Genomic DNA, 27777 nt, shown 5'->3' with positions numbered 1-27777 from the left:
TTAGTATCTCATTTTATTAATATTAATGACATGCAGGCTAGGTAGGATATAAGTACACTATTATTCCCTTCCCTCCCCCTGAAACTCAGGTCACCAAAAATGAACTTCAGGAATGTCAAAAATCTTCCTGCTATTGGAACAAGCACTTTGATGATAGGAATAAAGGCCCACCCTAACTTAGCAAAGATTGAGGATCTCCGAGATCACAATCTCTAAGCAAAACTGAATATTGAATAATTATAAATATCAAGATTGACTATGAGAAAGTGTTGAGAAACTGTGCCTCCCTCCCTTCACTGGAGAGGTGGGAAGACTTTGGATGCAGAATAGTATATAGAGTATACAGTTATACATGGTATATGTGTTGATTAGTTTTCTTAATGAATATGATGTTCAAAAAAGTATCCCTAAAATTGGCTAACTTTTTTTCCAAATAAAAGGGATGTGCAAAATGTACAGATTAAGTTTCAGATGATCAATTTTATGCTTAAGCAAGTTTGTTGCTGTTGAGGAAGGTTGGGTTATCCTGAGAGTCTTTGGCAGATGTTTGAGAAAAGACAGTGAGAATATGTAAATTAGCTTCAAGAATTGAAATTTGTAGGTTCGGAGCCAATGGTCAGATACACTTCATCCTAGTAACTCTGAGACAGTGCTCTGGGACAGGTTGATTTGCATTCAAATTGTCCATCATTTCTGGTGACTCTCTTGCTCAGGTGAAAGGCTATGGATAAGACTTCAAACACAATAAGGACAAAGGAGGAAATAACCTGAAAGGGTATCAATTTGATTGAATTCCTTATCTGAGTCTTGTAGCTGCATATAGAGTTCAGAGAAGCCATCAACCATGTCACCGTAGTCAAAGTTGTAATTCAACAGTACCACCAGCTTTTGTTTGATCTCTCACTGGTGAGTCTTATCCCCTGTTATGGGCCCACACAGTGATGAGTCTGAGGATCCATGGACTTGAGAAGCTGTCAGGAAAGTGAGGAATTCTGCCCCAAGTCCCCATTCACAGACACCACCTTTGTAACCAGGTAACTTGTCTCTATTCCCAGGTACCAGATCATTTCAGGGAGATGTACTGATCTGAAGTGGGTACAATATGAAAGAAGAGCTGTTTTTCTCACCCAGAATGCAACCTAAACCAGCACCTGGCAAATAGCCAGCAAGTTGCCATCTGAAACCCTTACAGATAAATGAAAAGTTTGGATATCTCAATAGTCAAAATAATTTTTGCAGGGCAATGAGAGTTAAATGACTTGCCCAGGGTCACACAGCCAATAAGTATCACATGTTTGAGGTTGGATTTGAACTCAGGTCCTCCTAAATCCAAGGCTGGTATTTTATCCATTGTGCCACCTAGCTGCCCCCCAAAATAAATTCTTTTAAAAAATTAAGTTTCCTATTATGAGTTGATGTAAGGAGACACATCTCCAATAGGAGAGGCAGCAAGGTGAAACTTATAGACTGTCTGTATAGATCCTGGTGATGATGGTCATTGGAGATGAGCAACTGACATTATGCTAAGTTTTGAGCCTGGGAACCTCCCAAACTGATATAGTAATAATGATGTTTTTTTCAGATAGGCTCTCTGTGTTCTACTACCTCTGTTATGAGGGTAGAGACAGTCCTGAACCCTCATTTCAACACAAAAGGGAGATATTGGATAGAACAAACCATCCTTCAATTGCCTCTTGAGTCTAGATCACGTATATAAAAACAGTGACTACAGTCTCAGTCAAGTTCTCAAAAGTGGGGCCGGTAAATGACATGGTCTTTCCTGTCAAGTCATTTAATCTTCTGGTCGTTCATTTAAAATTAAGACCATACATTTTGCTGAAAAGGCCCCAAGGTCTATGACCTCAATAAATATGCCATATATCTAAATTGCCTTGAAATCCTTTTATTTTTTTTTTCAGTCAGGTCTCTTCAGAGATATGGTTTTTCTTCAAATGTTTTGGCCAACTTCATCCCAAGCTTGGAACATAGCTACATCTCTACAGATGTCCAAGTCTAGTTCATATTTTTCTTGGGAGCTGGCTTTGGAAGCTCTCAAAAGGAACTTTGAAGAGAAAGTAGGAAAAATAGAAAGAAGACATAGAGAAAGGGAGGAAAGAATGGAAAGAGAAATGAGAGTGATGCAGGAGAGTCATGAGAAAAAAGTCAACAGTTTGAAAAGCCAAATGGAAAAGGAGATTAAAAAACTGTCTGATGAAAATAACTACCTAAGAATTAGGATTGAACAAATGGAAGCTAGTGACCTTATGAGAAACCAAGTCTAACGCAATAACCAGGACAGTCACAAGGAGAGAACTAATGGAGTTGTTTTCAAGTATCCGCATTTCATACTGTGACTGAATAAATATGGGAGCATTTTCAATGACATCCCCAACCTATATCACAGTTGGGGAGCTCCCCATACCTGAGTAGAGACCCATTATCTTTGGCTTAGAGAGTTAAAATCCCATTTAGGGTGTTCCTTCTGATTCAATGCTTTATCTAACAATAGTTTCAGGAACTTTTCTGCCATCCTTGAGACCAAGCATTTGAGGGAATGGGAGTTGGTACTGACTGCAGTTTTGGATTGTGTTTATTTAATCCTGGGTGATTTTCAGTAAATGCATATTCTTTGTCATAGTCCCTCATACTTTCAGGAGCATCTCTATATCCAACAATATAGTAGAATGATTATTTATGCCTAGTTCTCATAGTTAAGCCTGGAAAAATTGCCTCTAGTTTTCCCCTAAGGTCTGGAAAAGTATCAGGCTGTGATCTGAGGTGCCATGAAGCTCTTCTCTATCCAATTTCTCCTTTAGAACTAAATCTCCTGTCCTCTGATTCAGTTGCAAATATTGTTTCCTACTATTAAAGACTACCCCCACCCCACCCACTACCACCAGATCTGCCACTAAAAGCCCCAAAGCTTTGGCCACATCGCTATAAAGGTGACTCTTCTCATTCCCCAGCCACTGAATATTGAATTTTCCAGCTCTACATTTGCCTCAGATCAGAACAGTGCAACAAGGAATATCAATTATGTCTTGGGAAAGAGCAGGTTAACTTTTCAAGAACAGACACTCTTTGTGCAATCAACAATCCTCTTCCTCAGTAACCTGGCATATATATATATATATATATATATATATATATATATATATATATATATATATATATATATATATTTGCTTGAAGAAATTCTGAGTTCCTGACTTCTTATGGGTAACTTTACAACCTCACTAAATCTTACAAAACCTTTTCTTTTAGATGTTTCCTTCAAATTCTATTTTCTCTGAATAATGTAGTCTAATGTTCCAGTCTTTTAAATTACCTTCTTAGTCTACATTGCCTCCATACTATGTAACTGACAAATTATACATTTTAAATCTGTTTCAATAATAACATGTCAAAGATCATTTAGATAATATAAATTCTACACTCAAAATATTATTTTAATTTTCTTATTGAATCTAATTCACATGAGCAATAGTTACTGTATTTTTAACACTTCTTAGATGCACTTAAGCAGTCTGTGATTAAGCAGTTTACTTTATGTGTCCTTACAAAATTCTTTTTAGCTTTTATTTCAAATTATATTTTATTGTATATTAGGAATTCCTGAGAGTAGAGGAAACAGGAATTTTAAAAAATACCAACATGTATTTCCTAAATTATGTTCTATGGTAGGATTTAAAAAAATTATTACTATTCTTTTAAAGTCACTAATTTTACTAGTCTTTAAAGCAGAGTATTTATTAAGTTTTCAAAACAATATTGATGTCTGAACTAGTAACATTCTTTTTTGGGGGGAGAGGGAGAAATATTTTTCCAATGCTAAACTGAGTTCAAATTAATCTTTACAAAATGAAGGAATTATTATGGACATTCAAAGTTTCAGAATTGAAGGAAATTTATACATAATTTTGGGAATCACTTAATACAAAGAAAAATAATTAAATTTGTTGAATCCAATAAACTCTATACTTTAAAAACTTTTCATACTTAAAATTCCTTACTGTTACTGAACTGTTTTTTGCATGATTTAGACTTGAGTTCATAAGATTTTTATGCATTCCATAATTTTACATCTTGGAACCACACTTAACACAATGGATAATATAAACAGTATATTTATAGGGTTGAAATCAGACATATTCCCACAGAAGCACGTTTATATCAATCTCTTCGATAAATATTTTAACATTTCATTATCTGTGTCATGGTGTAAAGTAATTTTAAAATGTCCCATTTTTATTTTGGAATTTCTGTAATTCTGAAACAATTCTGCTAGGTAATATATCACTATATCTATCAGAATTTTAGTTCCCTCAATGGACAAAAGATATCTAGGACCGATTGAAGTAAAAACAGAATACTCTTAAGAGTTCCAGTGAATGTTACAATCTGAAGATATCCAGATAACTAAGACTTCCTTCTACTTTTCTGACAATGAATTTGATTTAGCCTTCAATGAAAAAGTTCATTCCTTAGAGCAATAGCCATTCTTAAAAACCATAGCATTTAAATCACAATCAAAGACAATAACAAATATTCATGTATGCCGTTAAATTCAGAACTCAAAGTTTAGCTCATTCCAAGTTTATCTGGTCAAGGTCAAGGTCAGGCATTTTGAGTTAGTTTGCCATTAGTAGAAGTACAAACACGTGACCATCATTGAAACAAAATGAAACCCTATCAAAATTATTGGTTGTCTCAATAAGTTTGCACACTACTGTAGTTCACATACTCCAAATTGTTTTTTATTACAGGTGATGAAACAAAGGGCAGAGCTGCATAAAGATATATCAAAGATTATACAATTAATAGCATGTCAAGAAAGGACTCAATTAAAATATCTATGTATCTTAATTAGTACAAGCCACTACAAGCTCCTATTTTCTTCACCTATTCTACAACTAGTTTTAGTTTCATAATGGATATTTCTATTACAAGTCCATTTAATTTTAAATTTTTTCATGCAACTTCTGAAAATGAAGCACAAAAATCATGGCAGGGAGCTCATTTTTGAAAACAATAACTCATTTATGAGAGATATTTGAACAGGTATCATGGTATTGTAGTTATAATGCTGGACATAGACTCAGAAAGAGCGAGGTTTAAATCTTGCATTTGAGGTTGACTCCCTTTGTGACAATGAGCAAGTTTCTTCACTTTGTTGAGTTAGGAGACTATCATTTATACAGACTGTGTTCCTGGAATTGTGTTCTTGGAATTCTCAAATCTAGCAAATCACAACCTTTTCGTGGATTGACACCAGTACCAAAATAATGGAATTAATCTATTATTTAAAGCAGGCAACTCACTTCAGAGATCAATTAACATATTAAAGAAGTAAACATCTGCATAGATTAGTATCTTAATTAATTAATTAATTATTAAGATTAATCTTAATAGATTAGTATATTAATATTATATATTAGTATTAGCCTCATAAACCCATACCTATGAAGCAAAAAATAAACATACAGCTATTTTTTAAAAGAATACAGAAATTCTGAAATTGATCAATAACAGAAAAGTCTAATTTTAAAAATATTAGAAGGAAGATAATTCAACTTCCCACTTTATTACTTGAAGGTTGAATTTAATTAAAATGTCAACATTGATGGGCAGACTATGTAGAATATAAGAACACTACATCTTCAACTTGTTAGCTAGCTAAAATTTCTCCTTAAGGAAAATTACCAGTAAAAAAAAAATTCCTGTCTGTCAAAAAGCTTTTATGATGTGGATCCAACGATGACTATCAGGAATCAAATTGCTGACTACATAGGTAAAGATCACAGATCCAGGAAATCTCAGTATTTAAGTAACATCTCAGAAATGCCAAAAATGTACACAATCTACATATTAAATGCAAGTTAAAGAATTCTCACACTTAACCAAGCATATAGGTATTTTGGAAGACTTGATCTTCCTCCGAGTCCCTGTTGGAAACTGGAGGAGGGAGATTGTGATTAATTGGCTTCAGAAACCTGAAGTCAGTGTTCCCAGAGCCAGTGGTCAAACACACCTCATACTGGTAGCTCTGGGATAGGGTCCCAGTGCCATTGACATCCACCAAGTGACCTGAAAATTGGCAGTTGGGTTCTAAGCGATCACCTTCCAATGCATCCCCTTTTCTCCACAGCCTTATGGAAATGAAAAGGATGACAGAGACGAGGAACAGAAAGGAGACAGAAACCAAAGATATGATCAAGTAGACTGTAAGGGAATCAGTCTGTGGCTCATCTTTGGGCTCATCTGGAAGCTTCACAAAGGGCTCAGAGAATCCATCCACTAAGAGCACATTCAGTGTGGACACTATGGTTAGAGGAGGCTGCCCATTGTCCTTCACCAGCACCAAGAGTCTCTGCTTGATGGCGTCTCTGTCACTGATGGGCCTTGCTGTTCGAACTTCTCCATTATGTGCCCACACGGTGAAAAGCCCTGGGTCTGTGGCTTTGAGAAGTTGGTAGGAAAGCCAGGAATTCTGTCCAGAGTCCTGATCTACAGCAACAACCTTGGTGACCAGATAACCTGGCTCTGCTGTTTTGGGCACCAGGTCATTGCAGGGAGTTGTGCCATTCTGCAGGGGGTACAGCACAAAGGGAGAGTTATCATTCTCATCCTGAACCACAATCTGGACAAGAGCCTGGCTGCTGAGGGCTGGGGAGCCTCCATCAGTTGCCCTCACAGTGAACTGGAGAGTTTGGATGGCTTCATAATCCAGAGATCTCAGGGCATAGAGATGTCCATTGTCTGAGTTGATGGAGATGTAGGAGAAGAGGGGCAGGTCTCCAGTCTCTGGAGGCTGCAGGGAGTAGGTAACTTTGGCATTGGTCCCTGAGTCTCTATCACTGGCACTGATGCTACCAATGTGAAGGGCGGGGGTGTTGTTCTCCCGGAGGTAGAGAGTGTACACTGTCTGAATAAATACTGGTGGGTTGTCATTGATGTCGGAAATGAACACTGTGATGTTGTGCTCGGTTTTCAGTCTTGGAAACCCCAAATCCATGACAGTAATGGTGATATTGTAGTCCGACCTGCTTTCTCTGTCTAGAGCTCCCTCAGTTATTATTGAATAGAAGTTCCCCAAATGAGGTTTCAAGGAGAAAGGAAGATCCTCTTGAATAGAGCAAATCATCCTTCCATTTTCCCCAGAGTCACGATCTCTGATGCTGAAAACAGCGACCACACTCTCTGGAACGTTCTCTGGAATAAGGCTAGTTAATGACAACATAGTCAGCTCTGGGGAATTGTCGTTCAGATCCATCACTTGGACCAAAACAGTACATTTCCCAGAAAGGGCCCCGATGTCCGTGGCCTCAATATCCACCTCATATTTCTGAATTGCCTCGAAATCTACTTGTTTTTTCAGTCGAATTTCTCCTGAGACTGGATCAATTCCAAATGTTTGGCTGACTTCATCTGAAGCTTGGAATAAGGCATAGGTGATATCCCCATTGATTCCAGAGTCTAAATCTCGAGCATAGACAGTCACTACCAGAGATCCAATGGGGCTGTTCTCTAGAATCTGCACTTGATACCTTGACTGAACAAACAGAGGCGGGTTGTCATTAACGTCCACAACGGTAACCCGCACTTGGGCTGTCCCAGACCTCATGGGGGACCCACCATCCATGGCCGTGAGGGTTAGTGTGAGTTCCGGCTGCTCCTCACGATCCAGAGCTTTATTCAACACTAGCTCTGGGATCTTTCTGCCATCACTCCGGGTGTGAATGTGAAGGAGGAAATGCGAGTTGAGGCTGATGGTGTAGTTCTGAAGGCTGTTAATGCCAACATCCAAGTCCTGAGCGATTTTTAAAGGGAAGGCAGTCCCTAGCGTGGTGCTTTCTGATATTCTCAGGAGTATGTCAGGGTCTGGAAACGTGGGCGAATGGTCATTTATGTCTCTCACTTGCAGTTCAGCCCTGAAAAACTGCAAAGGGTTTTCCAGTAAGATCTGGAAAGGCAGCACACAGGGCTCGGTGGGGCCGCACAGCTCCTCCCGGTCCAGTTTCTCACTTAGAAACAAATCCCCTGTCTTCTGATCCAGTTGTAAAAATTGTTTGTTATGGTTAGAGGCTACCCGCGAACCCCGCGCATACAACTCCCCCACTTCCAGACCTAACGCTTTCACCACATTGGCCACAAAGGAGCCGCTCTCCATCTCCTCTGCCACAGAAAACTCCCCCGTCTCGGAACTCGCCTCAGACAATAGTAAAGCTACAATAAAAAATATCACTTGCCTGTTCCATTGTGTCTTTCCTGCAGTAGTCTCCATTGCTGTATCCGTGTGAAAAAATGCTTATATTCTGATCAAATCAACTCCTGTTTCTTGTCTGAAGTAATTCTGTGCGTTATTTCTATTCTCCGATTCTCCTTCTGACAAAGCCTTCTCTTTCTGACTGTTCTTTCAGATTCTCTTTTTTTGGGGGTAATGGAGTCCGCGGTAGCGACAATCCTTTCATTTGCCTTCTTAGCCTGCAGCGCCACCATGCGTCCTTACTCATAAATTCCACCTTTTCAAATCCCTTTTAGATCTCCTGACTAAATTAGCACCACACTTTGAGAATAAAATAAAATCCTGAATTTAGAAAAATGAAGAAACTATAACATCCTAAAATGTTAGAATTTGAAGGTGTATTGAAGATCATTTGGTGATTCTAGTCCAGACGTTTCCTTTTACACATAATAAATTGAAGGTCAGAGTAAGAAAAAAGGCTTTCCCAAGAACATCAAAAACATATACAAATAACATTAAGCCAAAGAAATATTTGAAGCTGAAATACAAATGGAATTCAATTAATTGAACATACTTCATACTCCTATTTATAAGGATCCCTGTATGCTCCATTCTCCACTGACTGCACTTTCCTATTGTTAATTGGCCTTCCCTCTATAAAAGATGCTCATCTTAAAAGGACCTCACATAATAATTTCCCTCCAATTTCTACTTGAAAAGTCCTAAAATCCATGATTGCATTTAGGGACAAGGTAGAAAGCTGAGAGTTCACTTTCAGTGACCCAGCAAAGGAGCTTGCAGTGCACATAAACTTGGGAAAGCGAAGTACTGAGTATATATAGGGAGAATTCCATGAGAGTTTATAGCTATTGATTATTTAGACAACACAAAGCTAGTAGAAAGATGATGTCAAGATATCTCTTTAACTGAAAATGTTATAAAGAACAACCATTTGTCTTCATGTAAACAAAATTAGATATTTAACTTAATTTAATCCATTTATTAGAAGCAAATTAGTCAAACTAAATTCTACTTTTCAAAATTGATCTAGATATATCCAACTTATCAATGTTGATATATCCTAATGCTAGAGCTACATAGGTCAAAGAGGTATAAATTGTTTGTTGCTCTACATTGAATTTAACCACATACACTGGACAAATGAATGAGCCAGATTAGAAGTGACATTTGTACTTGAAAACATTTTCATAAATATCACAAAAGGTGTTGTTTGAGGACATAATTTAAACCAATTTTGAGAAAATAAAGTTTCTTAGTCATTGACATTGGACTGAAATTTCCATCAAATGACTGAGGTTTCTAGGTATCCAGATCATTGTTGCAAAATTCTTCACAAAGATAATTGAAGTAGAATTGTTACAGTGCATAGGTTAAAATATACAATTTGGCAAACTTGATTATGGTCCATTCAATCCTATTATGAAGTTTACATGCAGAACAGAACACTGCTATCAGAAAAATAAAACAGTGAATTGAGGTTACATTAGTAACAATAACACTTCTTGACATTAAAAAAGGAGAAAATATTTATAAATACTAAAAGACCGAGTAAAATTAAAACGGAAATAGGGTAAAAAGCAAAGAAATTTATTACTTTGTAATAAAGGTGATGTATTAAGTTTACAAGAAGTTGACATTCAAACTAGATTTTCCAGTAGTATGATAGCTCCCCCCCCCAACCCATTTGCCTGCATTAATTTACTGTCTGAGCTAGCCATTTTAGTTTAGTTATTTAAATAAAGACCGTGGCTCAATGGGTATTTTGAATGTAGAGGATTAAAGAATCATTTAGAGTCAAGCCAAAAGCTTTTTTCCCTCCTGTTGGGGGGAATTTATTTTGGAAAGAGCTTTTTTATTCCACTCTTTATTTCACTTAAGAAATATAAAATGCATTGAAAGGTAGGTAGATGATGCTAATGATAGAGTGCAGGACTTGGAATGAGAAAAATCTGATTTCAAAACCTGCATCACACACTAGCCAGTAGGATGCTGGGAAAGTCACTTAAGCCATCTATTTCTCAGTTTCATCAGAAAATGGGGATAATATTAGAACTTACCTTAAGAGGTTTTGAGAATCAAAAGAGTTCTGAAGAATTATGTAAAGTGCTTTACAAAACTTAAACCACCATGTTATTGCCTATGATTTTAAAACTACTGAAGTAATTTTAACACAGTTATACCCATGAAAGAAGTGCTAGAGAATTAGTAAAGAGTGAACCTTTAATATTTATAGGAAGTCTATACATTTGGCATGATGACAAAAAGTAACAAATAGAATCTATGATTCTGAAGAGTATATATGACAAAAAATATTACTATATGACTCTTTTAAAATTGTATTGTATTCTTTTTACTTATTTTTTGAGATAATTTTAGAAATATAGGCCTAGTCACTTGGAGTTTGTGCCTGAGACCAGAGTATAAGAATAATAAGTAACATTTACACAATACTTTCTGTGTACTATGTGCTTTACAATTATGATTTCATTTGATTCTCACAACAACCCTGGAAGGCAGATGCTATTATTATCCCCATTTTACAGATGAAGAAACTGAATCAAAGAAAGTTTAAGTGACTTGCCCAGGGTTGCACAGCTACTAAGTATCTGAGGCCAGCATCGAATGCTGCTCTTCCTGACTCTTGACCTAATTCTCTATCCGCCACACCACATAGTTGCCCCTATATAATACCATTAAAAATAATTATATCTTATTTGCAAGTGGTTGATAGAGAAGGGAACTTAACAGTGTAGAAACTAGCTTCCATAAAAATTCATCACTTATGAAGTTAGATCCAGATCATCTATGGTCTATGTAAGAGATGATGATAATACATCTCTTTTCAGCAATTTTGATAAACTGAACCCATGGAACAGAAAGGAAATTCTACTTCAGTAACAAAAGAAGAAGTACTGCTTAGTTAGCTAGAGGGAATGTCCATTTGCTCATTGGGAATACTAAATAAATAACATAACACTTTATCTTGCTAGGTTTGTAACTGTTTATTATTTCTTCCCAAAGGGAGTCTTAAAATCATCCTGAAACCACAAAATATCAGAACCCAATTTGGTTGGTAATCATTCATATAGTCCATTTTCTTTTGAGTATAAGAATTTCAGAATGAGTTGAAGTTACCTACTTAAGCCTGGGAGGAAAAACAGAGTAAAACAATGAGTTATTGTTAACTAAGTCTTCATGGGGGCGGGGTGGGGGGAGGGCCCCGGAGAGGTATCAAATTCGAACAGGATACATCTATTTCCTTAAGTCTTATATGAAACTTTCTATTCTTTTCAATATGGTATACTAATAGTGCAAACTAACTAATATTAATACTTTGTTAATTTTAATATTTTTTAAAAGAGCAATTGGTTAGTTAGATGTTGGTTAATCTGTGTTTTCAGTAAATTAAGCCTATGGGAAAATTTCTCTTTCTAGTTGTGGCAATAACCCAAATTGCAGATAGAGAGTCCAACCGGCAATAAAGAACTTCAGAGCCACTGACTTCACACACCCAAACTCATAAATTAAGTTAAAGTCACAGATAGATAAAATGAGTAAAAACCTTAAAGCATTCTGAAATGTGAGTCTTACAAGAAAAAAAATCTGATTTAAGAGGGAAACAAAGTCAATTTCAATTTTACTATTTAGTATAGAATATGTTTAAATTATATTAGCCACAAATATAGTAAATATAGCATAATAATTCATCCAACTTACTGGGTAGCTAAAATTATCTGAAGCTCAAATAACTAACGAATTTTGAGAACCATCAATTTGATATTAGAAATCAGACTTTGACTATCAAGATCAAAGCACGGTAGGAAATTAATTTACAACAAGATCTATCCCCTTAAGTCTTAGTTGACAAATCTCAGTATTTAACCAAGGTTAGCACTATTTTGGAATACTGGATATTCTTCTGATTCCCTTTTAGAGACCTGAGGAGGGACACTAGGAATTATTGGCTTCAGGAATTTGAATTCATTAGTGCCAGATCTATTAGTCAGACATATTTCATACTGGTAACTCTGGGACAGGGTACCAGAGTGACTGATGTCCACTAAGTGATTAGCGTATGGTCCATTTGAACTACAATGTTCGTTATCTCCAGCACCCCTTTTTTTTCTCCACAAGTGCATTGCAATGAACAGTATAACAGAGAACAGGAAGAGAAAGGAGATGGAGGCTAGAGAAATGATTAAGTGGACTGTAAGAGAGTCATCCTGAGTGCTGTCATTAGGCACATCAGAGAGCTTCACATAGGGTTCAGAGAAGCCATCCACCAGGAGCACATTCAGTGTAACTGCTGTGGACAGAGGTGGCTCCCCATTATCCTTCACCATCACCAAGAGCCTCTGCTTGGTGTTATCTTTGTCACTAATAGGCCTTGCTGTGCACACTTCCCCATTGTGGGCCCACATGGTGAAGAGACCTGGGTCTGTGGCCTTGAGCAGCTGGTAGGAAAGCCAGGAATTCTGCCCTGAGTCCCTATCTACAGCCACCACCTTGGTGACCAGGTAACCAGGTTCTGCAGCTCTGGGTACCAGGTCATTGCAGGGGGCTGTGCCATTGTGCAGTGGATATAGCACAAAGGGAGAGTTGTCATTTTCATCCAGGACCACAACCTGAACCAGAGCCTGACTGCTCAGGGCTGGGGAGCCTCCATCAGTTGCCTTCACAGTGAACTGGAAAGTTTGAATGGCTTCAAAATCCAGAGATCTCAAGATGTAGACATGGCCATTGTCTGAATTGATGGAAATGTCGGAGAATATGGATAAGTCTTCGAATTCAGAAGGCATCAGCGAATAGGTGACTTTGGCATTGGTCCCTGAGTCTCTGTCACTAGCACTAACACTGCCAATGTGGAGGGCAGGGCTGTTGTTTTCTTGGAGGTAGAGCCTATAGTTTGTCTGGGTAAACACTGGGGGGTTGTCATTGATGTCAGAGACCAGGACCGTGATGTTGTGTTCAGTTTTCAGTCTTGGTGTCCCCAAGTCCATGACAGTAATGGTGATGTTGTACACAGCCCTAGTCTCTCTGTCCAGTGCTCTCTCGGTTAACAGGGTGTAGAAGTTATTTAGAGATGGTTTCAGAATGAAGGGGAGGTCATCTTCGATAAAGCAGACCATCTTTCCATTATCCCCTGAATCCCGATCTCGAGTTTTGAATACAGCTACCATCGTCTCAGGTAAGTTCTCAGAGATAGGACTCATCAATGAAGATATGGTGAGTTCTGGGGGGTTGTCGTTCACATCCGTCACCAGGACCACAACAGTGCATTTTCCAGAAAGACCTCCACCATCTGTTGCTTCAATATCCACTTCATATAATTGAATTGTCTCGAAATCCAGATTTTTTCTTATCCTAACTTCTCCTGTCTTCTGATTTACTTCAAACGTTTTGCTAATTTCTCTAGAACGATGAAAAATTGAATACAATATCTGCCCATTATTTCCTATATCCAAATCTCTAGCAGAGACAGTGACAACCAGAGAGCCAATGGGGCTGTTCTCAGGGACTTGAACTTCATACCGGGACTGGACAAATACAGGGGCGTTGTCATTGATATCCATAACTACAACCCGTACTTCAGCTGTCCCAGATCTAGGCGGGTACCCACCATCTAAAGCTGTGAGGGTTAATCTGATCTCAGGATACTCCTCCCGATCCAGAACTTTGTGCAACACCAGCTCTGGGTTCTTATTACCTTCACTGTCCGAGCGAGTATGAACTTGAAAGTGGGAACCGGGGGAAATCGTGTAGTTCTGAATATTATTCTTCCCTACATCCAAATCCTCAGCGGTTTTTAGAGAAAACAAAGTTCCTTGTGGGGTATTCTCAGGGATTTTCAAAAGCATTTCGGTTTCTAAGAAAGCAGGTGAATGGTCATTTATATCTTCGATTCGGAGCTCAACAGGAATAATCTGAAAGGGCTTTTCCATTAAGATCTGAAAAGGCAACAGACAGGGCTCCGCTGGACCACACAGATCCTCCCGGTCCAGTTTCTCTCGCAGGAGCAGATCTCCAGTTTCTAGGTTAAGCTGTAAATATTGCCGATTGTCCTCAGAGAGAACTCGGGGTCCGCGGCCAGACAACTCCCTCACCTCCAGCCCCAACGTCTTTGCCACATTAGCCACAAAGGAACCGACCTCCATTTCCTCCTCCACAGAAAATCTCCCCGTTGCTGAGCCCGCCTCACAAACCCATAATAAGATAATAAGACGTATCACTTGCCTGTTCGGCTTCATTGTGTCCTGGATGCCAGGTCCTTTTAGTTAAAGAAATTTCGCCTTTTCTTTTTACCAGTCATCAGGCGTGTGTTGCTGTCTCAGGAAGCTCGGATTTGAGCTCTCAGCTCCTCCTTACAAAGCTTCCCTTTGTCTGAGCTTTTTTTTTTTCTTCCCCAATTGTGCTTTTGCTCTGCTGGGAGGCTAAGTTCTGCCGCTCCTTCTTAGCCTGCAGCGCCACCAGGTGTCGAAATGACAATAATATTTCCCCCCTAAAACCTAACTTGTAAAAGAACACTTCGTGTACTTGAGCTAAGGAGTTCCTCAATTAGTAAAATTTGGGAGAGAGAGGTCAGAATTCTGATTTATTATCTTCTATGAATACTGGTAATTATAGATGTGGAAAATTATTTCATTATATCTATTGAAAACTCTATCAAGCTCTACTGCAACAAGTTGAATTGTATTAACCTTATATTGTATTCACTGTTATAGATCTTCCATAGTCACAAAACAAAACAAAATTCCATTCTTTTACTGTGCAGCAGGCATTTGAACCTTTGACTTTCGTTTCTTTTGTATGAGGGTGTTTGTATTTCTATCAAATATCAGATATCCCTTTTTGGTTGTTGTTCAGCTGTGTCCAACTCTTCATGACCCCATTTGGGGTTTTCTTGGCTAAGATACTGAAGTGGTTTACCATTTCCTTCTCCGACTCATTTTACAAATGAGAAAACTGAGGCAAAGAGAGTTAAGTGAATTTCCCAGGGTCATACTACTAGTAATTGTCTGAGGTTGGATTTGAACTCTCATCTTCCTCACACCAGACTTGGTGTTCTAGGCACTGTGCCACCTACCTGGTCCAAGGATCCCTTATTAAACAATAAATTAAGAATTTTCAGAAGGTTTTGGATTTGCCAGTCTTATAGGATTTTTGCTTTTAATTCAATTGCTTGTCAGCATATATAGGGTTCCGGGACCCTACATTGATCCTGCCAGGGAGCAGTTAACACTTATTACAGCAGACACAGTAGCTGCTCAAAGAAGAACTTACACTTTCATAACTAAGAAATAATGTTGATAATTTCTTCCGCACTCACCTTTAATGTATGAAATAACATTAGTAACCTTCCATATTGTGTAGAGAATGAGCAAAATTAGATTTAAAAAAGATTGATCTCCCTTTTTCCCCATCTTAGTGGAGTATAAGAAAATACAGATGGTAACATTTCTTTGGAAGTAAGAATATGTTACTTTCTTTTCTGTTTTCACGTTTATGGGAATCTTCAATGGAGATTTGTGGGGGGCTGGGCAAAGAGGGTTATGTGACTTGCCCAGGGTCACATAGCTAGTAGGTGTCCAGTGTCTGAGGCTGGATTTGAACTCAGTTCCTCCTGAATCCAGGGCCAGTGTTTTATCCACTGTGCCACCTAGCTGCCCCTTCAGTGGAGATTTTGAAGGATAATGATAGAGTGTCCAGCGTAGAACAAACTGTCTTCTATATACACCTCCAGGCATCACATCTTGAAATGTCTCTCAGAGGTAGAGCCATTGAGAATAACCATAGTCAGCCACAGAACATTAGAGATGAAAAGCACATTAGCAGCAAGGAGATCCCTTCCTTCAGGGTCTCATTGTGCACATCTTCATTTTCACTCTTGATTTGACAATTATCTGGAACCCCTAACCCATGACTTGAATACAAGAGGAGTTTTGACACTACAGTTGTTCTCAAGTCTATTTGATTCCTTAATCAGATTTTTACCAGATGTAGTTATGATTATATGGTTTGACACATTCCTCAGAATTTTAGATATCACAGTTCTGTACTTGTCCTCAATTTTCTTTAGCTATGGCTGCTACTTTGATAAGCACTTGGTTCCAGAAACTTCTTTTGACAATCCAGATTTTATAACCAGAGTCAGGGGAAAAACTCAGGAATGTTGTCCTTAGCATACAGAGGGAAAATGATATTAGATTAGGCTGGACAAAGATTAAGACTTTATGTGACTGAATTGTAAATTCATTCTCTTTTCTTCTTGACTTTATCTAACACTGACTCAGCAGGTACACCCTTTCTGTATTCCCTGGTACATATGTATAAAGAGTGGAAACTAATTGATCCTCAAAGCTTGTTGTCTGATATTGAGCAGAGGGAAGCCAGAAATCTGGAAAGTGCTTTCTGAGATCCATAGTTGCTATGTGCTTTGAGAGAATGTTGGGGAATAGTTACGTATGTTCTGCATGGTCATTTGAACCTAGTAGGTTTGCAAAGACTGGTCCAGGATCACCTTACAGAATAAAACTTTCTAATTGCAAAGTCTCTACTGTTTGATTCTTTTTTGTTTTTAGGAGTAGGAGGCCCCAGCTGTCTCAAGGCACCATCTTCTGCAGGAAGATATTTGATGCAAGCAGTCCCAATCACTGCTATGATTTAATTTACTGAATCTATTACTTATGCCAATACTGTTAATGGCAACATGCCCCTAGGTCCTCCAGAGTACGAGTCCTACACTCAATCTACTACAACACAATCCGGTCCCCATAAACAGCCAAACATACATTAAATGTGGCTTGAAAAAAGGGTAGATTTTCTAATGTTGCCAAAACACAGAGAACTCAACAAAGATATCACCCCACTACAAAACATGCAGTGTTTCCCAAATATTTATTTTCTTGTTTTAAGTCTAACAATTATTTTTTAATCCAAATATTTTATCAACCAAAAAACCAAGGGATTATGTAGAAGAACCAAATGAACCACCAAACAAACACAAATAAGGAAAGGACACACATTTGTCTGAGGTCCTGTCTAAAAGCTTGCATGAAGTCCTGGATCTGTGGTCCTGTTATCCTTCTTCTCAACTTTACTCTAATCATATAGACAATGGGATATTCATTTTAAGGGTAAAAGTAAAGAGTATAATTGGGATTATAAAACCACAGGATTATAGGATCACAGATTTGGGGGTTAGAAAACATTCTAGAAATAATTTAGTCCAATCATTTCATTTCACAGAAATGAAACTTTGGCCTAGAACTTTCACAGAAAGGAAATTTTGGCCTAGAAAATTGAAATGATTTGGGCAAGGTCACACAGGTCTCCATGTGGGGTGGAAAACATTTAGGCTCAGAACCTAGGGGCTATATGGTCTCCCACTGTTTTCATAATGGGAAATACCTTGAGGCTCAACTTGAGAGAAATGAAAATATTCTTAGTTTTGAACAAGGGTAAAATTGGGTAAGATCATAAAGAGTAAAATAAAATAAGAAACCTGATGCTTATGAATCACAAACCTATTAGCAAAATTAAAGACTTTTTATTAAAAAAATCAAACACTTGTTTATAAGAACATATAAGGGGAAATAATACAAACTCTCATCAGTGAACAATTTTAGTTGAAGTGGAACCTTTTCCTAAGAGATACCTTTTTCTATGCTTATATTCCAATACCCTGGGCAGATAAGTTGGAGATAATGGGGTTCAGGAATTTAAACTAACTGGTGCCTAAGCCTCTGGTCAGACATACCTCATACCAGTAATTCTGGGACAAGTTCTCAGAGCCACTGATAGCCATCAAGTGACCTGAGAAGAGTCTATGAATTTTAAAGGTACTTTGATCTGTGGTGTTTATTTGTCTTTTCCAAAGGCACAGTGCAATGAAGAGTATATTATGGAGATCAGAAAAAGAAAAGAAACGGAGGCCAGGGAAATGATCAAGTAGACAGTGGAGGAGTCAGCTTATGTCTGTTCCTTGGGTTCATCTGGAAGCTGCAGATTGGGTGCAGAGAAACCATCCACCAGGAGAACATGCAGTGTGGTTTTTGTGGACAGAGGCTGCTGCCCATTGTCTTTGATCAGCACCAGGACCCTTTGCTTGATGACATGCTTGAGTAAACACTGGAAGGTTGTCATTGACATCAAATATGAGCACCATGATGTTGTGTTCAGTTTTGAGTCCTGGGAACCCAAAATCCATGGCATTAACTGTGATGTTATACTTGGATCTGCTCCCTCTGTCCAGTGTTTCCTCTGTCGCAAGAGCACAGAAATTTTCAAATAGTTCTTTCAGAGAGAAAATGAGATTTTCTTGGATAGAACAATCAGCCTGGGACAGCTAGGTGGCACAGTGGATAGAGCACCGGCCCTGGAGTCAGGAGGACCTGAGTTCAAATCCAGACTCAGACACTTAACACTTACTAGCTGTGTGACCCTGGGCAAGTCACTTAACCCCAACTGCCTCGCCAAAAAAAAAAAAAAAGAACAAATCAGCCTTCCATTGTCTACTAAGTCTTCATCTTGGATACTTAAAACAGCAACCAAACTCTCCAGAATGTTATCCGAGGTAAGGCTGGTTATGGCGACATAGTCACCATAGTATTAATGGCGACATAGTTCTAGGGTACTGTCATTTAGATCCATCACTTGGACCAAAACAGTGTATTTTTGAGAAAGGACCCTGATGTCTGTGGCCTAAATATGCACTTCATATTTCTGTTTGGCCTCGAAATCCACTTGTTGTTTTCTCTCCTGAGATGGCGTCGAATCCAAAAGTTTGACCGACTTCATCCGAATTTTGAAATAAGGGGTAGGCGACAGCTCCATTGATTCCAGCATCTCAATCTCAAGAAGAGACAATCACTAATAGAGCCCCAGTGGGGCTGTTCTCGTAATCTACACTTGATATCTCGCCTGAATACAGGCTCATTGTCATTAACGTCCAGCACAGTGACTCTTCACGAACCAGAGCTTTTACCAATCCAAGCTCTGAGAAATGTCTGTCATCACTAAGTTCCCGAAAACCAACGACATCGAGTGTGAATATGAAAGAGGAAGTGCGATGATGGTGTAGTTCTCAAGGTTGTTAATGCCAACTTCCAACTCCTGCGCGATCTTTAAAGGGAAATCGGTTCCTTGGTGGTGCTTTTCGATACACTCAGGAGCATTTCAGGGTCCGGAAAAGTGGGTGAATGATCATTTATATCTCTCATTTGCAGTTCAGCCCTGAAAAACTGCAAAGGGTTTTCCAGTAAGATTTGGAAAGGCAGCACACAGGACTCGGTGGGGCCGTACAGCTACTAACGGTCCAGTTTCTCATTTACAAACAAATCCCCTGTCGTCTGATCTAGTTGTAAAAACTGTTAGATTAGAGGCTACCCGCGAACACTTGCCTTTTTTGGCACAGTCTCCATTGCGATGACTGCTGCACCATATGTATGAGAAACAGAAAGTCCTGGTAAAAATCCATCCCATTTTTCTGATTGAAGGAACTCCGAGTTTAAGATTTCCATTGCCTCATAGCTCTTAGGGAGTCGTCCCTTAGGCCCTTCTAAGTCTTCAATTTCTTTCCTTCCCGAGGTAACTTTTTGCTTTGGGAAGCAGTAATGAATCACCACCATGCATCCTGACAGAGAAGTTACACTTCTCAATGTCCCTTTCAGTACCAAAATACTGCCTTAAATAATTTCAGGCATAGATACTTTATGTTCATAGGAGGCTAGAGTAAAATTTCTTCTCGAATTTAAATATCACAAGTAGCAGTTATTATGAAACAAAGGAAAATAACGAAAGGGCGCTGTTTCCCATCTCAGATGTACTTGACTAATAATTAATAAATAAGTTAGCAATAGTTTACTGTCAAAAGGTCATAATTAGTCACGATTTTTTTCTTCAAGTTTCCAACTGTAAACTCTTCCTAAGAAAATTTTGATGTTAGAGTAAACGAGCACTTCTTTTTAACTTCTTCTTCTTCTTCTTCTTCTTCTTCTTTTCTTCTTCTTCTTCTTCTTCTTCTTCTTCTTCTTCTTCTTCTTCTTCTTCTTCTTCTTCTTCTTCTTCTTCTTCTTCTTCTTCTTCTTCTTTGGTGGGGCAATGAGGGTTAAGTGATTTGCCCAGGGTCACACAGCTAGTAAGTGTCAAGTGTCTGAGGTCGTATTTGAACTCAGGTCCTCCTGAATCCAGGGCTGGTGCTTTATCCACTTCGAAACCTACCTGCCTCCTAGATTTTTTTTTTAAAGAGGAAATTTTCCCCCCAATATACTTCATGACTGGTTGAAGTGGGGGGGGGAATAAAGGGACAATGAAAGAGGTTAAGAAAAAAGAGGTAATATATCAACTTTCTTGCTGTCTTGGGGAGGCAGGAGGGAGGGAAGGGAGAGAGAAAAATTTGGAATTCAAAATCTTACAAAATGAATGTTGAAAACTATCCATGTATTTGGGAAAAAATTAAATGCTATTAAGTTAAAAAAAAAGGATGAAAAAAGGTAATTGTGGTATAGGTTACTTAGATAACCCCAGAGAGTCAACTAAAAATTATAGAAAGCATTTCATAAATTCAGTAAAACAGAAAATATTAAATGAAACTCATGAAGATAATCTGCCTGTACATTGCCAACAAAACTCAGAAGATTGGGGTAGAACACAAAATTTCCTTTAAAATTACCACAAATTGCATAAAACATCTAGAAGGCCACTTACAAGGATGGGCACGGTAATTATGTGACTACAACTACAAAATGATCTTTATAGAAATGAAGAAAGACAGTTTGAGAGAAATCAATTGCTTATGATTTGGCCATGCTAATATAATAAATCACATAATCTAAATTAATTTAAATAGCTGGTGCCTTCCTTTTTTTTCCAGGGCAATGAGAGTTAAGTGACTTGCCCAGGGTCACACAGCTAGTAAGTGTCAAGTGTCTGAGGCCAGATTTGAACGCAGGTCCTCCTTAATCCAAAGTCTGTGCTTTATCCATACTGGTGCCTCCCTAAACAATTACCAAATGATTACTTTATAAAACTAGACAGAGTTATAACAAAATTCATCTGAAGGAACTAAAGGTTAAATAATTTCAAGGAGCAAAAAGAAACCCAGTACTATTAGTACTCAAACAAAGCAGAGATCATCAAAACAATTTGGTATAGATTTCAAAAAGAAAAGTTGATAAGTGGATCAGATTAAGTATGTAAGAGCCAAAATCAATTGAGACAATAATTGTGTTTACTAAACCCAATGAAACAAAGTGTGGCAGGTAAGGTCTTGATAAAATTCCTAGAGAATATTGAAAAAGAATTGAGAAATATTAGGTTTTGATCAATAGCTTGCATTATTTATTAAAAGAAGCATCAAATGAATACATGATCTAGATATCCAAAGTCATACTATAAATAGATTAGAATGAATGGAAAGAAATATCTTTCACAACCATAGGGAAGGGAAGAGTTCTTGACCAGATGAGGGGTAGTGATAATCACAGGAGATGTAAGGTTCAATTCTGATTACATAAAATTAAAAAGGTTTGGATGAATTTAAAACAATTCAGTTAGAATATTAGAATCAGAAAGCAGAGTAACTACAAAAATTTTGCAGAAAATTTCTCTGTTAAAAGACTAATGTCCAAGATAGAGGGAATTGATGCAAATTTATTAATGAGCCATTTCCTAATAGATAAAATGTATATGAACAGGCAGTTGTTAAGGGAATAAATCCAACATTTTAATAACCACATAGAAAAGCTTCAAATCACTCATAATAAGAGGATCTAAAATACCTCTGAGGTTCCACCTCATGCCCAACAAATAGCAAACATGATAAAAAATTAAAATTACTGTTGTTGCAGGAGTTATAGGAGGACAGACACACAAATGCATGGCTGGTTGAGCTTTGAATTGGTCTACCCATTTTGGAGAACAACTTGGAAAAATACCCCAAAAGTTTCTAAATTGTGCATGCACTTTAACACAGTGACACAAGAACTAGGCACACTCTCAAAGGGATCAAAATCAATGGAAAGGCTATGTACAAAGTTATTTACAGCAGCACTTTTTGTTACAGCAAATAATTGAAAGCAAATTAAATTATTAATTGATGAATAGATGAACAAGTTATGGTACATAAGTATAATACAATATTATGTCACCATAAGAAATGATAAGGGGCAGCTAGATGGCGAAGTGGTTAAAGCACCGGCCCTGGATTCAGGAGTACCTGAGTTCAAATCCGCCCTCAGACACTTAACACTTACTAGCTGTGTGACCTGGGCAAGTCACTTAACCCCCATTGCCCCGCAAAAAAAAAAAAAAAGAAATGATAAAAGCCATTCTAGAGAATCTGGATTTCTTCCAGAGAAATCTGGAAAAACTTATATGAACTAATGCAGGATGAAGTGAGCAGAAGCAAGAAAACTATCTATAGAATAATCACAATATTATCGAGGAAAGCAACTATGAAAGGCTTCTGATCATTGCAATGGTAGATGATGAAGCAAATTTCTCACCTCTTGGTGAATAGGTTATAGGACTATAGGGGCAGAATGAGATGTATTTCCAGACATGATCAAAGCAACATAAGTTTGTTTCATTTTACTATACCTATGTGCTATAAAGGAGGGCTTTTATTTGGCACATGGGGATTAGTGATAGTAATAAAAAATAAAATAAAAGAGAAACAGTGCAATATCCATAAATTCATGGGAGAGAGCACAAAGAAGTTCAAGAGAGAACACAAACAAGAAGACCAATAGTGTAATAATAGATTAATGGTTGCATATGCAACCTTAGTTTTATGTCTGTCTGTTTGTGTGTTTTGAAGATTTTGTATTTCATATTTTGAAAAAGAAATATAAAATACTTTGAAATAATTTAAATGCAAATACCAACCATACAAAGTACTCTAGAGGATGGGGGAAAGTAAACAACAGTTATAACAGGTCTCTCCATTTTTTATGATGATAAAATGGTAACACATATAATGCATGATTTTAAAAAGTGATTGCAGAGAAATGAAGGTATACCTCTATCATGTAACTGTGTTGTTTTTTGTTTAACTGGATTTTTAAAAAATAGGATTCAGAAAGAATGTGCATAGCCATTTGAAAACCAATTTTGTCAGAGTCCAGACTATGTAACTTATCAAAGACAAATTTATGGTACTTTCAAGCTGTCTGTTGAGAAGAGACTTGAGGGGAGTATAAGTTGGCCTTCAGAAAACTCAATAACTAATAATTGACTTCAGACTGCTTTTATCTAACCAAGGGGATAGTGTTAATGTCTATCTCTCCTGTATTTTGCCATGTTCTGGTCATGGAGAAGAAAAGCAGATTTTTCATCAGTAGGAGGTATAGAAACATTCTTTAAAATGCCCATATAATTAATTGAAAGGACAAAGAATGAAACATTGTCTTTTTTGTTTTGGTGAGGCAATTGGGGTTAAGTGACTTGCCCAGGGTCACACAGCTAATAAGTGTTAAGTGTCTGAGGCTGGAGTTGAACTCAGGTACTCCTGACTCCAGGGCCAGCGCTCTATCCACTGTGCCACCTAGCTGCCCCAAAACATTGTCTTTTAATAAGTTTTATAACTGTTTTTGAAGGGTTAGATAAAAACACTGAAAAGCATAGTTACACATAATTAATATGAAAATGAAAGCCAGATTTTCTTGGAAGTTATATGTGTGTATATCCCAATGAGCTACTGAATAAGTTTAAGCATGAGTTAAAGTTGCTTTTTACTTAAGCCTGGGAAGAAAAAAGTAGGGATTGATTAATCAGGTATTACTGCTAACAGTAAGGATTAAAGGAAAAGGTACCAGGTCTTAACTAGATATTTACATTTCTTTAGGCTTTTATCCATACTTATAATTTTTTCCAACATAATATGCTAATATTGTTAATTAGCTACCATAAAGATGTTGTTTATTTAATATCATAGAAAAAGTACAATTTATTTTGGTTATAGGCAAATCTAGTTTTGGCTAACTCTGCCCCTACAAGAAGCCTAATAGGGAGCACATTCAAGTGGTGGGGGGAAGAGTCTTATAATCACTAGCTTCATAAACACTATTCTATGCAATGGAAATTTAACTCAAATATAAATAACTCTGATTCTCTATGGTGGGAAGCTTGGAGTGCTTTTGCCTCGAATATAAATAAAAAGGAAAACACCTAAAGGGACTATGAGATATGAGACTTAAAACTACAATATGTAATCTTTGAAATTTCAAAGGAAACATATCTACTTTCTCATTTTACTCTTTTGGATAGAATAGAATTAAAAATAATATTAATAATGTGTAGACTATGCAAAATATTACATATTTAATTAATTAGCTAGTCAAATATTTTACTAAAACCAAGATCACTAAGAAATTCTCAGGACCAACAACAATTTTCACCATATTAGAGGAAGTACTTTCGTTATCAGGTTCGAAGTTCCCCTACTAGGCAAGGATGAAAACATGAAATAGCACTAGAAAAGGGGCTTACAAAAGGTTAATATTAAATTTCTGTGGATCAGTTATAATACTTAAGTAAACATATAGCTATTTCTAAGGACAGGATTTTCCTGTGCATCCTTGCCATTAGCTTGAGGAAGGACTCTGGGTAGTATGGGCTTCAGGAACTTGAACTCACTGGTCCCTGAATCACTGGTCAGACACACCTCGTACTGGTAGCTCTGGGACAAGGTCCCTGTTCCACTGACATCTACCAAGTGACCTGGGAAGGGACCATTTGGATCAAATCGACTACAGTCTGTTGTATCCCTTTTCCTCTTCCACAGGCAAATAGCTATAAACATAATAATAGAGACCAGAAACAGAAAGGAGATGACTGCTAAAGAGATGATCAAGTAGATGGTGAGGGAGTCCATCTGGACCTGCTCCTTGGGTGCATCTGGGAGTTGCAGGTAGGGCTCAGAGAAGCCATCCACCAGGAGCACATTCAGTGTGGCCATTGTGGACAGAGGTGGTTCCCCATTGTCCTTCACCAGCACCAGGAGCTTCTGTTTGATAGCATCTCTCTCACTGATGGGTCTTGCTGTGTGAACTTCCCCATTGTGGGCCCACACACTGAAGAGTCCTGGCTCTGTGGCTTTGACCAGCTGGTAGGAAAGCCAGGAATTCTGCCCTGAGTCCCTATCTACAGCCACCACCTTGGTCACCAGGTAACCTGCCTCTGCAACTCTGGGCACCAGATCATTGCAGGGAGCTGTGCCATTCTGCAGGGGGTACAGAACAAAGGGAGGGTTATCATTCTCATCTTGTACCACAATCTGAACCAAAGCCTGGCTGCTCAGGGCAGGGGAGCCTCCATCAGTTGCCCTCACAGTGAACTGGAAAGCTTGGATGGCTTCATAATCCAGAGATCTCAGGACATAGAGGTGACCATTGTCTGAGTTGATGGAGATGTAGGAGAAGAGGGGCAGATCTCCAGCTTCATGGGACTGAACAGTATAGGTAACCTTGGCATTGGCCCCTGAATCCTTGTCATTGGCCCTCACACTGCCAATGTGGAGGGCAGGAATATTGTTCTCCTGGAGATAGAAGGTGTAGGCTGTCTGAGTAAACGCTGGAGGATTGTCATTGACATCAGAAATTAGTACAGTGATGTTGCGCTCAGTTTTGAGCCTCGGGGTCCCCAGATCTGTGACTGTAATGGTGATGTTGTACTCCACCCTACTTTCTCTATCCAGGGAGCTCTCCGTTAACAGAGAGTAAAAGTTATCGATAGATGGTTTCAAGATGAAGGGGACGTTTCCCTCGATAGAACAAACCATTTGTCCATTTTCTCCTGAATCTTGATCTCGAATCTTAAAAATAGCTACCACGGTCTCAGGTGAATTCTCAGGAATAGGACTGGTAAATGACGATATGACTAGTTCTGGGGCATTGTCATTCACATCTGTCACTTGAACCACAACAGTGCATTTTCCTGAAAGGCCCCCGCCATCTATGGCTTCAATATCCATCTCATAAGATTTAATTGCCTCAAAGTCTAGTTTTCTTCTTATTCTAATTTCTCCTGAGGAAGGATTTATTTCAAAAGTATTCACAATTTCTTCAGAGCCTTGAAAAAATGAATATGATACCTTTCCATTATTTCCTGAGTCCAAATCTCTAGCAGAGACCGTAACAACCAGGGAGCCGATGGGGCTATTCTCCGGGATCTGAACCTCATACTGGGCCTGGGCAAAAACAGGAGCATTGTCGTTGATGTCCACAACCAGGACTCGGATTTGGGCTGTTCCAGACCTAGGAGGGGACCCTCCATCTAGAGCCGTGAGAGTTAAAGTGACCTCGGGTTCCAGCTCCCTATCCAGGGCTTTGTCCAACACGAGCTCTGCGAACTTCCTGCCGTCACCCCGAGCACGGGTTTGAACGTGGAAATAGGGATTAAGGCTGATTGTGTAGTTCTGAACACTGTTGCTTCCTATGTCCAAATCTTGAGCATTTTTCAAAGAAAACAGAGGCCCAGGTGGGCTGTTTTCAGGGACGTTGAGGAGCATTTCAGTGTTCAGGAAAACAGGTGAATGGTCATTTATATCCTGGACCCGCAGCTCAGCGCGAACTATCTGAAAGGGTTTTTCTAGTAAGATCTGAAAAGGCAACAGACAGGGCTCCACGGGACCACACAGATCCTCCCGGTCCAATTTCTCTCTCAGGAGCAGATCCCCAGTCTCTTGGTTAAGTTGTAAATATTGCCGATTGTCCTCAGAGAGGACTCGAGCCCCGCGGGCAAACAGCTCCCCCACCTCCAGCCCCAACGTCTTTGCCACATTAGCCACAAAGGAACCGACCTCCATTTCCTCCGCCACAGAAAATCTCCCTGATGCTGAGCCCGCCCTACAAACCCACAATAAGATAATAAGACGTATCACTTGCCTGTTCGGCTTCATTGTGTCCTGGATGCCAGGTCCTTTTAGTTAAAGAAATTTTGCCTTTTCTTTCTAATTCCAATTGTCAGGCGTGGGTTGCTGTCTCAGGAAGTTCGGATTTGAGCTCTCAGCTCCTCCTTACAAAGCTCCTCCTTGTTTGAGCTTTTTTCCAATTGTGCTTTTACTCTGATGTGAGGTTGGGTTTTGCTGCGCCTTCTTAGCCTGCAGCGCCACCAAGTGTCTGAAAGGATAACTTAGTATTTTCGCATGAAAGCTAAATGTAAAAGGAATTGAAGTATCTATGTATCAAAGAGCCCCAGAAAAATGAACTTGGGGGAGGCAGTACTATGATTTATTTAGTTCATATGAATATGGTAGCTGTAAATATTTACAATTATTTCATTATTTATGGTAACGATCAATGAGAACTCTATCTCGGTAAGTTGAACTGCATTTGCCAAACCATTAATGTGGGTTACACTCTAAAAATAATTAGACTTCGCCATATTTTGAGGGATAGCAAGCGTTTTCAATTCATGGATTAAATTTCTCAAAGATATTTTCATTTTCAAAGTATATCAAGTACCTCTGATTGTCCACAAATAAAGGTGGTTTTTTTCCTTTCCCCCAAAGC

At 38.4% G+C, this 27777-nt stretch overlaps 3 protein-coding genes across 3 annotated transcripts; all 3 read right to left on the bottom strand.

Annotated features, from left to right (window-relative positions):
- Positions 1 to 5451: 5451 nt before the first annotated feature.
- Positions 5452 to 8484, bottom strand: LOC122744404 (protocadherin beta-16-like). The gene has a single exon (XM_043989879.1). It carries the CDS (start codon positions 8282 to 8284, stop codon positions 5897 to 5899), a length of 2388 nt encoding a protein of 795 aa, XP_043845814.1. The 5' UTR covers positions 8285 to 8484; the 3' UTR covers positions 5452 to 5896.
- A 3660-nt stretch (positions 8485 to 12144) lies between these two features.
- LOC122741429 (protocadherin beta-16-like) lies at positions 12145 to 14517 on the bottom strand. Its single transcript, XM_043984901.1, has one exon. The coding sequence runs from the start codon at positions 14512 to 14514 to the stop codon at positions 12145 to 12147; it is 2370 nt and encodes a 789-aa protein (XP_043840836.1). The 5' UTR covers positions 14515 to 14517.
- Positions 14518 to 23813: 9296 nt separating this feature from the next.
- On the bottom strand, positions 23814 to 27269 carry LOC122744513 (protocadherin beta-15-like). Its single transcript, XM_043990024.1, has one exon. The coding sequence runs from the start codon at positions 27162 to 27164 to the stop codon at positions 24795 to 24797; it is 2370 nt and encodes a 789-aa protein (XP_043845959.1). The 5' UTR covers positions 27165 to 27269; the 3' UTR covers positions 23814 to 24794.
- Positions 27270 to 27777: the final 508 nt, after the last annotated feature.

Source organism: Dromiciops gliroides, chromosome 2, assembly GCF_019393635.1.
Source record: "Dromiciops gliroides isolate mDroGli1 chromosome 2, mDroGli1.pri, whole genome shotgun sequence".
NCBI lineage: Eukaryota > Metazoa > Chordata > Mammalia > Microbiotheria > Microbiotheriidae > Dromiciops > Dromiciops gliroides.
The sequence above is the reverse complement of the archived record's forward strand: the minus strand, read 5'-3'. Positions and strand labels throughout refer to the sequence as shown.

Coding starts and splice junctions, on each gene's coding strand:
- LOC122744404 (XM_043989879.1), bottom strand. CDS start 8,284: ATGGAGACTACTGCAGGAAAGACACAATGGAACAGGCAAGTGATATTT.
- LOC122741429 (XM_043984901.1), bottom strand. CDS start 14,514: ATGAAGCCGAACAGGCAAGTGATACGTCTTATTATCTTATTATGGGTT.
- LOC122744513 (XM_043990024.1), bottom strand. CDS start 27,164: ATGAAGCCGAACAGGCAAGTGATACGTCTTATTATCTTATTGTGGGTT.